This window comes from Sciurus carolinensis, chromosome 11 (genome assembly GCF_902686445.1).
Source record: "Sciurus carolinensis chromosome 11, mSciCar1.2, whole genome shotgun sequence".
In the NCBI taxonomy this organism is placed as follows: domain Eukaryota; kingdom Metazoa; phylum Chordata; class Mammalia; order Rodentia; family Sciuridae; genus Sciurus; species Sciurus carolinensis.
In genome coordinates, this window is record NC_062223.1 from 76,687,094 (window position 1) to 76,700,460 (window position 13,367).

General features: G+C 37.1%; 1 protein-coding gene and 1 non-coding gene across 4 annotated transcripts in view; both read right to left on the reverse strand.

Annotated features, from left to right (window-relative positions):
• The window catches only part of C2cd3 (C2 domain containing 3 centriole elongation regulator), a 161,772-nt gene that overhangs the window by 57,840 nt on the left and 90,565 nt on the right, over positions 1-13,367 (reverse strand). For all 3 annotated transcript variants that reach the window (XM_047517678.1, XM_047517677.1, XM_047517679.1), the window contains exons 17-22: positions 12,225-12,405; positions 10,255-10,438; positions 8,243-8,415; positions 7,256-7,379; positions 3,324-3,592; positions 2,753-2,842 (exon numbers count right to left, since the gene is read on the reverse strand). In XM_047517678.1, the coding sequence (XP_047373634.1) occupies positions 2,753-2,842; positions 3,324-3,592; positions 7,256-7,379; positions 8,243-8,415; positions 10,255-10,438; positions 12,225-12,405 (1,021 nt within the window). The remainder of the gene's footprint in view (positions 1-2,752; positions 2,843-3,323; positions 3,593-7,255; positions 7,380-8,242; positions 8,416-10,254; positions 10,439-12,224; positions 12,406-13,367) is intronic.
• On the reverse strand, positions 6,169-6,242 carry Trnav-uac (transfer RNA valine (anticodon UAC)). The gene has a single exon. It is a non-coding gene; the product is annotated as a tRNA-Val (tRNA).

A 13,367-nucleotide genomic window follows, 5' to 3' on the forward strand; every position in this document is an offset into this window, starting at 1 on the left:
ACAATGGTTAAGGAAGAGCTTCAAAAGAAAAGTACTACAAATGATGTGAAATGTTATTACAGTGCTGTGAGTACAAAGGAAAAAGCATGCGGACAAATCAGGAGATCTGAGTCTGGTCTCAGGTATTATATACCAAATGCCACTTAGTGAACATGTACCAAGGATCAGGCATTAGATTCCAAAATAATAATAGCTACTCTTCATTCAGTATCTACTCTATTTCAGAAATTCTGCTAGTGCTTTGTATATATTATTTCATTTAATTTCCCTGATAACCTTCTGAAGTTCTGAGGATTAAATGGGATGACAATCCCTATTTTATACATGAGAAAATGGAAGCTCAGAGACCTAACCAAGTTTTATTATAGCTTCTGAGTGCTAAAGATTCAAATGTAGGTCTAGCTGGTTCTAAAGTCTATAATACACTTACCATAGGTACACAGTATCTTACTTGAAACCCCTAGGACCAGATTTATTTCTGAATTTAGAATTTTTCAGATTTTAGAAAAAACTGAATATTATATAACAGTCAGGGGTCATGTCAGTAGTTGGCAAACTTTGTTAGTAATTAATATTATAGGCTTTTGGGCTATTTGGTGTCTGCTGCAACTATTCAACTATCCAGCTGTAGTGACAAAGTGGTTATGGACAATATACAAATGAATAAACATGGTGTGTTTCAATAAAACTTTATATAAATAGAAGGTTGTCTAAGTCTCATGTCAGGTGAGCTCAAATTTAGCTGCTTTATGAGTTATTAAAAAACTTGATTTTCAGGGCTTTTTAGATTTCAGAATTATGTTAAAGCAGATTGTGGTCTACTATGATAACATTCACTTTAATTTTCTGGGAAAAGTTTGTCACAAATAAGAGTGTGGACTTACTGAGATTAACTTGCCAAAGGTTACATGTTTTGAATAGGAATTTAATTTTTCTGGCCTTCTTAGTTTTTGTCTACAAAATGAGGAGGCTGAAAATGTTGATCTTTAAGGCTTCTTTCTGCTTAAACAATCTAATAATCTACGACCTTGGTTTTAGTAACTTTCATCTGAATATTAGTTTCTCTACAATCTAGCGATTCTTAGCTTTTTGGCCACAGGCCCCTTTTGCTCCAATAAAATCTATTAGTCCTAGAAAAATACAGAAATGCATGCACAATTTTGCATTTGTGTTTAAGAATTGCTTAGATTAGATAGTCCACTTAGCTCTGAGATTCTATAATTGAGATTAGTGGTGGGAAGAAATAAAATAGAATGTTCACTTTAGAACTCAGAATTAAAAGACGAATGATATATTATTCCAAATTGTCTAAAACGCTTATTCAGAGGGTTAATTTTACTTTGTAGAGATGAATTTACCAGATGGTGCCTGCTCCGACACACTCTATAGTTAAGTTTCAGAAGGAAGGCAGGAAGCTGAGGTATTCTATGTGACCCAAACTATGCCCAAATCTTTCACATGTATAATTTCAATAAATGCTTCCATAATCTTGTGAAGTATATCTTGTTATTTCCATTTTTATAGATGAGGAAGTTATAGATCTGAGATATGAAGTAATTTGTTCCAGATCACAAATAGCAAATGACAGAAGTAAGAACTGAATCATCTTTCAAGTTGTATAGACTTCTCTCTGGCAGATACACAGGTCCTGTTTTGAGGGTAGTGCTCCAATCTTAATTCATAATTAAATTAGAAAATATGTAATATAATTCTGGAAAGAAGACTACATAATCATAAAGAGGAAGATGGATAAGAGAAGGAAAACTAACATTTACAGAATACCTACTATGTATCATGTACTTTATCTGATTTCATCAATTCCTACCTTGTGTACTTGTCCGGATTAATTGTCTCCATGCAGGAGCTAAGAAAACTGGGGCTCAGACAGGTCAAATCACTTGGGCAAGGTCACCCACCTAGTAGTAAGGATGGCACCAGTATTTCCACACTGCCAAGAAGGTTGTGTGTATTATTTTCGGCCTTTATCACATAACTGGTGAATCTGGATTTTATTTCAAATTTTGCTATGCACTAGAGCTGGGTGGTTTTGACAAATCACTTAATCCCTGAGCCTGTTTTCTCAACTATCAAATGAAAATAAGATTCTGTATCCTTACCAGGCAGGATTATCCTGAGGTTCAAACAAAATGAGAGAAAATATTTTATAAAATGCGATGTAATGTAATGGGTATTACCATATTGTCCTCCTCCTTCTCCCCCCTCTTCTTCTTCATCATCTTTTTTTTTTTTTTTTTTTTTTTTTGGTGCTGGGGATCGAACCCAGGGCCTTGTGCTTGCAAGGCAAGCACTCTACCAACTGAGCTATCTCCCCAGCCCCCATCATCATTTTTTTAAAGAATATTTTTAGCTGTAGATGGACAAAATACCTTTATTTATTTATTTTTTATGTGGTGCTGAGAATCAAACCCAGTGCCTCACACATGTTAGTTGAGTACTCTACCACTGAGCCACAACCCCAGCCCCATCATCATCAGTTTTAGAGAAGGATGAGTACAATGAATAAAATGTTTTGAGCTCCTTTGTTTTATTAGAAGATCTTTGGAATGATTAGGAAAGGCTGAGGAATAAAATTGAGACCTTAATATGCTTTCTAGCAAAGCTTTGAAATACCCAGAAGAGTTCAGAAGCTTATGTACATTTTTCAAGGGAGCCAGACAAGATTACCTCTTGAAAGGAAGTGAATGGGCATGGGCAAGGGTAAGATCAGAAAGTGATAATTTAGGATTCTTACCAGATCTCTTGACCAGCAGTTCTTTGGTTGGAATCTTTACTACTCCAAGCAGATACTCTCTGCATGACTGGATACTGGCTATATTACTGACTGTTAAATTAATAAAAAAGAAAAAATTATTTTGTGGTCTATTAATCAAGGGGGTTTTGTTTAGAGTACATTTACATAATAATTTACTTACACTCACTGAATATCAGTGTTGAAAGATGCTTTAGAGATTATCTTGTTTATACTCTAGTCAAAGCCCAAATACTTTGAAATTTTTTAAGCATTTCATTTTGAAAAAAATTGCAGGCATATAGAAAAGTTGCCAAGAATATTATAATGAATTCTCAGGCATCCTTCACCTAGACTCAACCATTAACGTCTGCACACAACGGTTTGTCTCTTTCTATACTAACTTTCCGCACAGTCTCCCCACACACACACATTTTTGCTATACCCTTCAGAAATAAGTTGCAGAGATCAAGACCCTTCACCTTTGAAATGCTTCATGTATCTCCTAAGAAGGGCCATACCATTTGAAATAATCTCTTTTAATTCAGATTATGATGAGTCATTTGGTGCTTACCTGACTTGGTATTTTCATGATAGATAGCAAAAGTAATTTCTGCAAACTCCAATAGCTCTGCTAGGAAACAGGCCTCTCCACTAGAGTGCTGAGTGACCAAGTTACACGGGAACTCGATGTGATGGGAGAACTCAGGACAGAAGGAACAGGCCACAGGGCGGGTTCTACGCTGTTCTCCCTTGGGTAGGAATGAGACATGAGTGGTGACAGAGGCATTGACTCCAACTGTGGCACTGAACTGTAGAGCAGGATCCTGCTCAGCCAAAGCCCTGTAGGGAAGAAGGGTGGGAATGAGAAAAAAGAAGGTATACCATGGTATTACTGGAATTCAGTTGGACTGTCTAGAAAATATCTCTACTTCTTCCATGAAGCCATGGAATACTAACTGACAATATAGTTTGTATCAGGGCTTTTGGCAGTGCTACAATGTGCTTTATTAGTAAACTAGATAGCATACTTGCATGGGGGTTGGGAGGATACTATTTTAATTTGCCTATCAGAGTGACTCTTCAGGGCATTGTACTGTCAACACTATTCAGTCAAAGATCACAGGAACCAATTGTCATCGAACAAGTTGGGTTTACTGCTCTTTGCAATGAAGGAAAATATATACCATGGGGAACCGCAGGACAGCTCAGTAAGATGGTATTAGAATGAACTGTAGCATTGGGCTTATGTTAGCTCCTTTGGGAGGAGCTCAAAGGAGCAGGGCTTTGCTCTGTACTGGTTTTCTTAATGAGTCTCATCTGGAAGGAGGGAAGGCTAAAGTTAAAGCTTTACTTAATAAAGTTGCAGCAGTCACTCCTTTTGGGCAGGATTGGGGGTTATTGAGTGTTTTTGTGGTTTGCAGAGTGATCTTTTGATCTGTTCTTAGATAAGATTATGGAGCAGTCTTGTTTTTTGTCTCATAGTATCATGGTCACAGAGTGGTTTTGTCTGATGCTGATGTTCTGTGAGATTATGTTAAACAAAAAAATACCCAAGCCTAGCTATGGATGTCAAATGGCTTTCCAGATGTTCGGGACTGCTTGGTTCTTCTCTGTACAGATGTTCCATGATATACAGATAGAATAAGCATAGCTTTAATGGATAGTCATAAAGAGTAGCTAAGATTTTTTTTTGTCTAGGTACAGTATGAGACAAATTCTCTGACCCCCCAGATCCCTAAGGGAATAGATAAAAAAGATTACCCGTTTTTGCAGCATTTCTGATATCCCTAAAGCAGACTTAGGAGCTTTTTCCTCTACGATCCTCACTATGCATCATATATATCAGTAGAGGGTAGTAATTTGGAGTTATACACATCTGGGTTTGAATCCTGGTTCCATCATTTCCTTATTGTGTGACCCTGGACAAGTTACTCAACCTCCTTCAAGTCCCAGTTTCCTCTTCACTAAAATGAGCTTAATATAAAGCTATGACAAAATATTAAAGATGTATATATATATTTGGATGCTTATTGCAATTTCACTTCTAATAAAAAAGGAAAATAACCTAAATAATCATTAATAGAAGATTATTGTGTCCATACAACAACATTCTGTGAAGTACATGCTATGCCTAGGAAAAATGAGGCAGACATAAATGGAATGCATGCTGGTAGTAGTTAAAAAAATGAGAATAAATAGTCATGGGGTGTTTTGAAGATACCATTAGATAATAAATATAAAGCAAGGAACCTGCCTATGGGCAGTGAAAAAACTCTTAGTAGGAAACACTCAGAGATGGCAGTGAGAGGGCAGAAAGGCTTGGGCCCAACCTGGTCTGAATTCATTTATTCATAATTATTTGCTGAGCATCTGTCATGCCCTGGGCTCAAAGTTGGATATATAGTGAAACACCTATAATTTCTCACCCTGTGGAACTTAAGACTATTGCCTGTGTCCCAGGAAATTTTTATTCTCAGTGAAAGACCAGGTGAGTTAGAAGATGCAAGCAAATAAGAAAAAAGTGCCTACTTTAGACACCAAAAAATATCCATAAGATGAGGAATGGTGTCTCTTGAGAGAAGGTCGACTTTAGAGACCTGTCATCTAAATATCAAAGTGAGATTTGAAGGAGGGGAACATTTAGAACACCTAGACTTCCTCTTTTCAATGAAAGGTAATGCAAAGTTTATTTCAGATTTTATTATATTCTGTTGGCTTTTAATAAAGGTAACATGAATTTATCAAAACAAGTGGATGTAATCACAAAAATTCATACATTTGTATAGCAGTTGGCAGCTTATAAAGTGACTTCATTTTTGTTAATTTTTATACCAATCCATATAAAAATCAGGACAGATAATTTCCACTTTTCAGATGAAGAAAAGGAGGCTCAGAGAGGTAAATAAATCAGCTCATGATCATGCTCAGTTACTAGGAGATGGGGGTAGGACTAGAAGCCAGTGTCTGATTTCTAGTGTAGGGCTGTTTCTATTATACAGTGCTTTGTCTCACATATTGTGGAACTCCTCCAACTACCAGAAAAGTGCAGTGTTAGAACCAGATAGCTTCTTAGTTTTTTTTAAACTGTATCACAGACCAAATGGGGGGATTTAACAAGTTGCAATTTGATACTCCCCTTGAGTCCTCAGAGAGAATTATTATTGGGTATTTTATGATTCAGTATCTCAGAGATCTGCTAAGTAACTAAAATTTGAGCCCTTTTCTGGCAATTAAACACTAGTTAATTTAATGTTATGCTGAAGAATTCTGATCTTGGCTGGATCTGCAACAGAACATGTATTCTATATGTACAAGTTTCAAGTCTTCATGACTTTGCACATTTTCTTCTCTTTGACTAGAATAACTTTCACCTCTCTAGGGTATCTTTTTTTTTTTTTTTTTTTTTTTTTTTTTTTTTGCGGTGCTGGGGATTGAACCCAGGGCCTTGTGCTTGTAAGGCAAGCACTCTACCAACTGAGCTATATCCCCAGCCTCTCTTGGGTATCTTGATAATTATTCTTCTTCTTTCAAGTCTCAGATTAAGATGTTTTGAAGGGCTTGAATGCTAAGCCAAGGAAGTTGGATCTTACCCTGTAAGATTTGGATTTTTAATCCAAACAGAATGCTTTGTGCTAACAGAACAAGGTGCTAACAGAAAAAGGAAAAAGCACCAACTCTGCACCTCCCTGAAGAGATAAAGGAAGGCTGCACATAAGTTGCAAAGTCTTGAAGGAAAATAGGAATTTAAGTAGACAGGAGGAGGAAGAACAGTCAATGCTGAGAGACGTATGAGCAAGACTGGAAGGAGGTGAGGGACAGGGCCATGGCTACTCTTCTACAGAATGGTGTTCTGGGCAGAGAAAACAGCAAGACAAAGTCCTGCAGGGGGAAATATGCTCGGTGTGTTCTGAAGCAACAAGAAGCCAGTGGCTGGAGAGGAGTAAGTAGAGGGAAGACTAACAGGATGAGATGAGGCCACAGAGATAATAGGGTCAAATCATGTGGGGCTTGATTTACAGTCATTTTAAGGACTCTGGCTTTTACTCTGAATGAGATGGAAAGTTACTGGTGGGTTTTAAATAGATGGTCCAACTTGAGTTTTCTTACGATCATTGGCCATTATGTTGAGAACAGACTAAAGGGAAATAAGATGAAAAAACGGGAGTCAGTATTAAGAGACTAAAATGTGTTAACATGGATTTACAGAGGAATTACAGTTAGGGCACAGCCTGGCTTACAGATGCAGGGCATGACCATGGCAGTAGGTAGTTAAAAAAGGCAGAGAATAAAATCATTGGATAAGGTCAAAGAACTGAGTTGCAATAATAGTTAAATTAGCAAAGTTTATAAGTAATTTACTCAAATTCTGAAATGCTTTCTTAACGGAAAAGAGTTGGGTTTGTGAACTGGAAATTGTACATGAGAGTTATGGACATGTGAACATCACACTGTATGCACTACATAGAAAGAGGTTTGAGAACTGCTTTTCTAAAGTGGACTTACTTAGCTGCTGCTTGCAGACCACAGGCTCTGATAATCTGGACTGAGATGGAGACAGTTCGGGAAGCAAGAACTCCTTCTGTTGTTCTTGCACTACGCCTGTACCTTAGGCCCACATCCAGTAAACCTGAAGAATGAAGGCAAAAGGGAAAAAGATGAAAAGGCTGGTTAGCAGAATCTCTGTTCTACCAAACCACAAAGTCCTGGTCAGGAAGGCAGAAAGGAGAAACACTATACTCATATTGAATGATAAGGGGCCTTAACAGTGGAAGAATCTCCCTAAGGTCAGAAACACATTAAATATTATACTTTAGGGTTAATAACTATATGTGATCATTTTACAAAAAAAATTCTATCATCTTGTCTCATTTCAGGGAAAGTGAAGAATAACTGAACAAGTTGATCAGTGAGGGTCAGGAGCACATGGCAAAATAAAACTGTTCTTTTTAGCAGACACTTCAGCAAGCATGTACAGCAACTTGATTTAGGAAGCTAATCCTAGATAAACTTGGAAGGAAGATCATCCTGTTAGAACCATCAGGTTATAATACCATTTAAAACTCCGAATTCTAGTTAATTCCTTCCAATTTAAATCCTAACCTCCCCCACTCTTACAGTGAATTACCAGCTCAAGTTCAATATATTTCATCAGACCCACATCATGTTGTTTTAGAAAATAATTCTCCAAATGCACCTATATAACACTTAGAATTTATGCCATGAAAGCTTATTAAACACTTGCTGAAGTTTAAGGTGAGATGAGGCAAGAGACATTTACACTGTCTGTAAACTATGAGTTTTCTAGAATTATGTGCAAAATTTGCACATATATATTCTACGTTCAGTTTTTCTGAGAGAATGTCTCCTAGTTTTCATCAGATCCTCAAAAGGGTGAGTATCCCCAAAAGTGAAGAATTGCTAATTTAGAAAGAAATGGGATATTTATGCACACGAATTTTGAAAGGGAAAGACAAACTAGTCTTCAATTACCTGATGACTGATTCCTCAAATCCTTTCTGTTCTCAAACCTGGGGGTTAAAGGGAGATTAAAGGTCTGTATCCCCACATCCTCACGGTGCTGCATGGTTACCATGGCACAGATCCTTGACAATGGCAAGGATCCTTTGGCGACCATCTGGTCTCTCACATTAGGATAATAGTATCTGTAAACCACAAAAGCACAAGCTGTCAATTGGAAGAATTAGATGATGAATGACTCAGTCAGCCCAGGGATCAGCTTGCAGTATCTAGTTATTGTTGCAGTCTGATCATTCTGTATTAGTAGACAACTTTGGTTGTCTGAAGGGATTTGCCGCCTGTTACATGGAGGAGCAACCCCACAAATTATTATTTGAGCTCAGCCCAGTGTCCCACAGGCTTTCCGTTTGAGGTTATCTGTATATGCCTTGGGTCTCTGGGAGTAGTTGCTCCCTAAAGTTTCCATTCTGAAGTAGAAAAAATGATTTTGGTTGGAGCAGTCCCAGACTCTTTCATGGCTCATTCTCATCTTTGGGCCTAGGCCCTTTTAATTTGGAGAGGTAATGAGGATCTGTTAGTACTTACTGTTTTTCCTCCTCATGTCAAAACAATTCATTCTCAGATTATAAATCAAGATTAATAAATCATTCTCAGATGTAAATCAAGCCTAGGTGTTTTTTTTTTTTTTAATCTATGTATTTTTTTATGTGGTGCTGAGGATCAAACCCAGTGCCTTACACATGTAAGGCAAATGCTCTATCACTGAGCTACAGCCCAAATCTAGGTGGTTTAAAAAAAAATATTTTGCACTTGCTTTCTACCTGACCATATTTAGAAAACATTCCTGGCATATGATGGTAGTGTTCTCTAGTTCAATTTCTGATGCTGTTTTCCTTTTTTAAATTTTTATATTTTCTTAATCATTTTCGTTGGCTTCTTGGGGTATGGATGCAAAGAGGTGGGAGAGATTGGACATCTGTATCTTTTCTAGAAATCTTCTACCAAAGTCTGCAACATTAAATGGATTTATATTTTTATGAAAGGTTACTCTTCTGGTGGTGAAGGGCAGATTACAAGAAATTAGTTTAGTGGCGCAGAGACCATTTTGGAGGCTATCATAGTGTCAGGCATCACATAATAAGGGCCTAAATCAAATAAGGCAGTAAGAGAAGCCCTAAAAAGTTGAATGATGTATTTAAGAGACAACAGGAGAGGCTGGAGTTGTAGCTCAGTCAGGAGCTCAGTGGTTGAGCACTTGCCTAGCACATGTGAGACACTGGGTTCGATCCTCAGCACCACATAAAAATAAATAATTAAAATGAAGGTATTAAAAAAAAAAAAAAGAGAGGGGCTGGGGTTGTAGTTCAGTGGTACAGCACTTGCTTAGCTTGCTTAGCCCATGTGAGACACTGGATTCAATCCTTAGCACTATCTAAAAATAAAATAAAATAAACTTATTGTGTCCATCTACAACTAAAAAAATTTTTAAAAGAGAGAGAGAGAGAGAGAAAGAGAGAGAGAGAGAGAGAGAGAGAGAGAGAGAGGGAGGGAGAGTAGGAGGCAAAATTAATAGGAATTCACTTGCAATGTGAGTAGTTGTTAGAAGTATGAAACACAGCCAGGTGCACATCTATAATCCCAGGGATTTGGGAGGCCAAGGCAGAAGGGTCACAAGTTTGAGGCCAGCCTGGGCAACTCAGTGAAACTCTGCCTCAAAATAAAATATAAAAAGGGCTGGGAATGTAGCTTAGTGGTAGAGCATCCCTGAGTTCTATCCCCCGAACCAAAAAAACAAAAACAAAAACAAAAACAAAAAAACAGAAAAGAAGTACAAGACACAATTGCTCCCGAGACCCTAAGAGATTGCAGTAAAAGCTAGGCAACAGTCATGGTCAAAAGAATATAAAACAGGTAAAAAGGGGCTGTTTAGCTATCTTACAATAATTCCTGGGTTGGCTAAAAACAGGATGCTTTATGATTGTGCACTTCCTTCCCAGTGCAGGACTCAGTTGTTCATACTATACCTGCACCAGATTTCAAACTGGACTCCACCTCCAGGCACAAGGCCCTGTGCAGAGAAGACACTTAGTAGGAGCCTTTGTACTGGAACTTCAGCTGGCAACAGGAGGGAGTGATGATGCTCACTATTAAAGATGGGATCTGGAACGCAGAGTGTGGTTGCAGTTCTGAAGGACTTCAGAGCAATTCCTTTGGAAAAGAAAAGCAGTTCAGAATATCCAATACATCATTAAATGTTTTAAATGTCACTGGACAGTACTTATATATATGGAAAACAAAGCAGGTACTATTACCCTTACTTCACATATGAGGATATGGACACATTAAGGTTACACAGTTAGCTGGAAGGTCTTAGAGTTACTAGTGACAGATCTAGAACCAGAATCTATATTTTCTATTACTCCTACAAAGGTCCACATTCCTAATGGCTATGGTCCCCTAAGTTCCCATGCTAATATAGAAGAAAGAGATCCCTTTGCTGGTGGACAGTGTATGAAGGTTCCAATTTTTCCACATACTGCCAACACTTGTTAGTCTTTCTCCTTTGTAAATTACACAATTTTTGTGGGTGTGAAGTACATCTCATAGTGGTTTTGATTTGCACTCTTCAAATGACTAATGATGCTACAGTTTGGATGAGGTTTGTCCCTCAATGGTTCATGTGCTGGATGTTTGGTCCTTAAGTGACACTGAGAGGTGGTAGAACTTTTCGAAGGCAGGGCTGAGTGGGAAGTAAATTCACTGGTGGCACTGTGCTCAAAGGGGATTAATGCTGGTCTTGTGGAATAAGTAAGTTTTTTGAAGAGCAAGCTGTTACAAAGTGAGGCCACTCATGTGCTTGGCTCTTTGGCACACAGCATCCTTCTTCTCCATCATGTTGTGACTTAGACAAGGAGATCTTCATCAGAGGTAGAACCGATAAGGTTACTCAAACTTGAATTTTTAGCCTCCATAACTATAAGCTAAATAAACCTCTTTCCTTTATAAAGTAACTTGGTCAGGTATTTTGTTACAGCAATGAAAAATGGACTAATACAGCATTTTCCATCTGTTTTTTAGCCATGTGTGTATCTTTGAAAAAATGTCTATTCAGGTCCTTTGCCTACTTTTTTTTTTAACTTATGGGCTTTAATCAATTCTTAATATATTCTGTATATAAATATTTTATTTGAACCCCAAAATCAACACTGGCAGCACCTGGCAGTCATTAATGGATATGTGCAGAATGGCAAAAAAATTGAGTTGCCAGATTACTCATTTCCAGCTGAGATCAAACGAAGTGAGACTCCACCTGCTTGTTTTAGCTCTCAGAGATGATTAGAAGATGGAGATAGTAGGGGCAGTGCAGTGTAGTACACAAAACTCTAGTTCTGGGTCCAGCTGTACAAGATTTGAATGTTAACTTTGGCTTTTGTTACTGAGGTAGACCCAGGTAAGTCACTTAACACTTTTGAATCTCATTTTCTCTTTTGTAAAATAAGGAAAATAGAATCTACCAGGATAAGTTGTTTGTAGGATTTTAGATTATGATTTATGTGGGAGATGTATACATACACATTTCTTTAAGTTCAGTATTCCCTAATTTTCTAATGTGTTCATAGTGATTTTATGGAGTATAACTACTGCAAAAATGAGAATCAACAATATGTTTATAAAAAAGTGAGCAGTCATGTAAATAATAAAAGATGGGCTGAAATGCAAATAATTGGTAGATACAGGCAAATGATTACAGAAATTCCTTGTATCATTTTTAAAACTGTTCTGTAAATTTGAAATCATATCAAAATGAAAAGTTACAAAAACTAGTTTAAGAAAAAAGACATTAAAATTTTAGCTCATGTCTTGTTTTACAATCTAGGTTTGATTAGAAATATCCAGCAACACAAAATTCACTCAGGAAAAAAAGTTCCTAAATATGTCCAAAAAAAAAAAGAAAACCACAGAAGAACAAGAAGGCCTAATCTCTTAAACCTACCATTTTCAAGGAATTCAGGACCTTTGAGCATACTGGACTGTGAGTTTTGAAATGGAAAGTAGTACTGGACATAACAATCTGCTTCTCCCCAAACTGTTGTCTGAAGTGGGGCTAGACCTTTAACCATTTCTATATGGAATTCAAAGTGGTGCTCCATCAATCCATTTCCTTGGCCTTCTGCCTATTAAAAGAAACAGAAAGATTGGTGAGCTTTAAAGAGAAACTTGCTTAAAATATTCCTGCTTATCCATAAAGTCTGAATATAGATGAAAAAATAAGTGAACTGGCTGACACTAAAACAGATATTAAAACAGTTTTTCTTGTATATAACTCTTATAACTGATCAGTGGAATCAGACCAAGCAGAATTTACTCTAGGTCATAAAACTAGATTAATATTAGAAAATCCATAAATGTATTTTCATGCATCAATGGCACAAAGAGGAAAAAAGCATTTTAATCTCAATAATGCTAAAAAGTAATGTAATAAAATTCAGTATTTGTTTGATGAAAGTTTTTAGTACACTAAGAACATAAGGCTATTTCCTTAATAGGAAAAAGAATATGTATTTGAAGCAAATAGGTATCAACTTTATTATTTCTAAGTAAGATGGGAATTAATACTGGGAATATTCAATAATAGGACTACTGGGGGGAAGTAGTGAATAATTGCTACTGAAGGTATTACTATAAATAATGATTAATTATATACTTATTGAGTATGTATTATCAGGCACTGTACTTCACTTGTATTAGCTATTAAACATGCACAGATAATAACAGTGGAAGCAGGGTTTGGACTCAGGTATCGTGACTCTGGGTCCAGTGTTTTTTACCCCCATCCTATACAGCCTTCACTAATGTTAGAAAGGTGATTACTAGTATTACTTAAAGGGGGAATTCGGGATTTGGATATGAGAGAAACATTGTAATACGAACATTTAACATTCTGACTACTAATTCAATCAATTGGAACAGAGATTGCATAAGGTCTTTTCTTTGAAATCTAAAATCATGTTAAGTGAGCTAAGCCAAAGGAACCTGCCTGGATACCTGACTAGCTGTGGGTGGATGAAGCAGGCCAATCAGGGATCCAGGTAGGTTCCCTTGGTTTGGCTGTCTGTAACACATTCAAAAGCTTTTC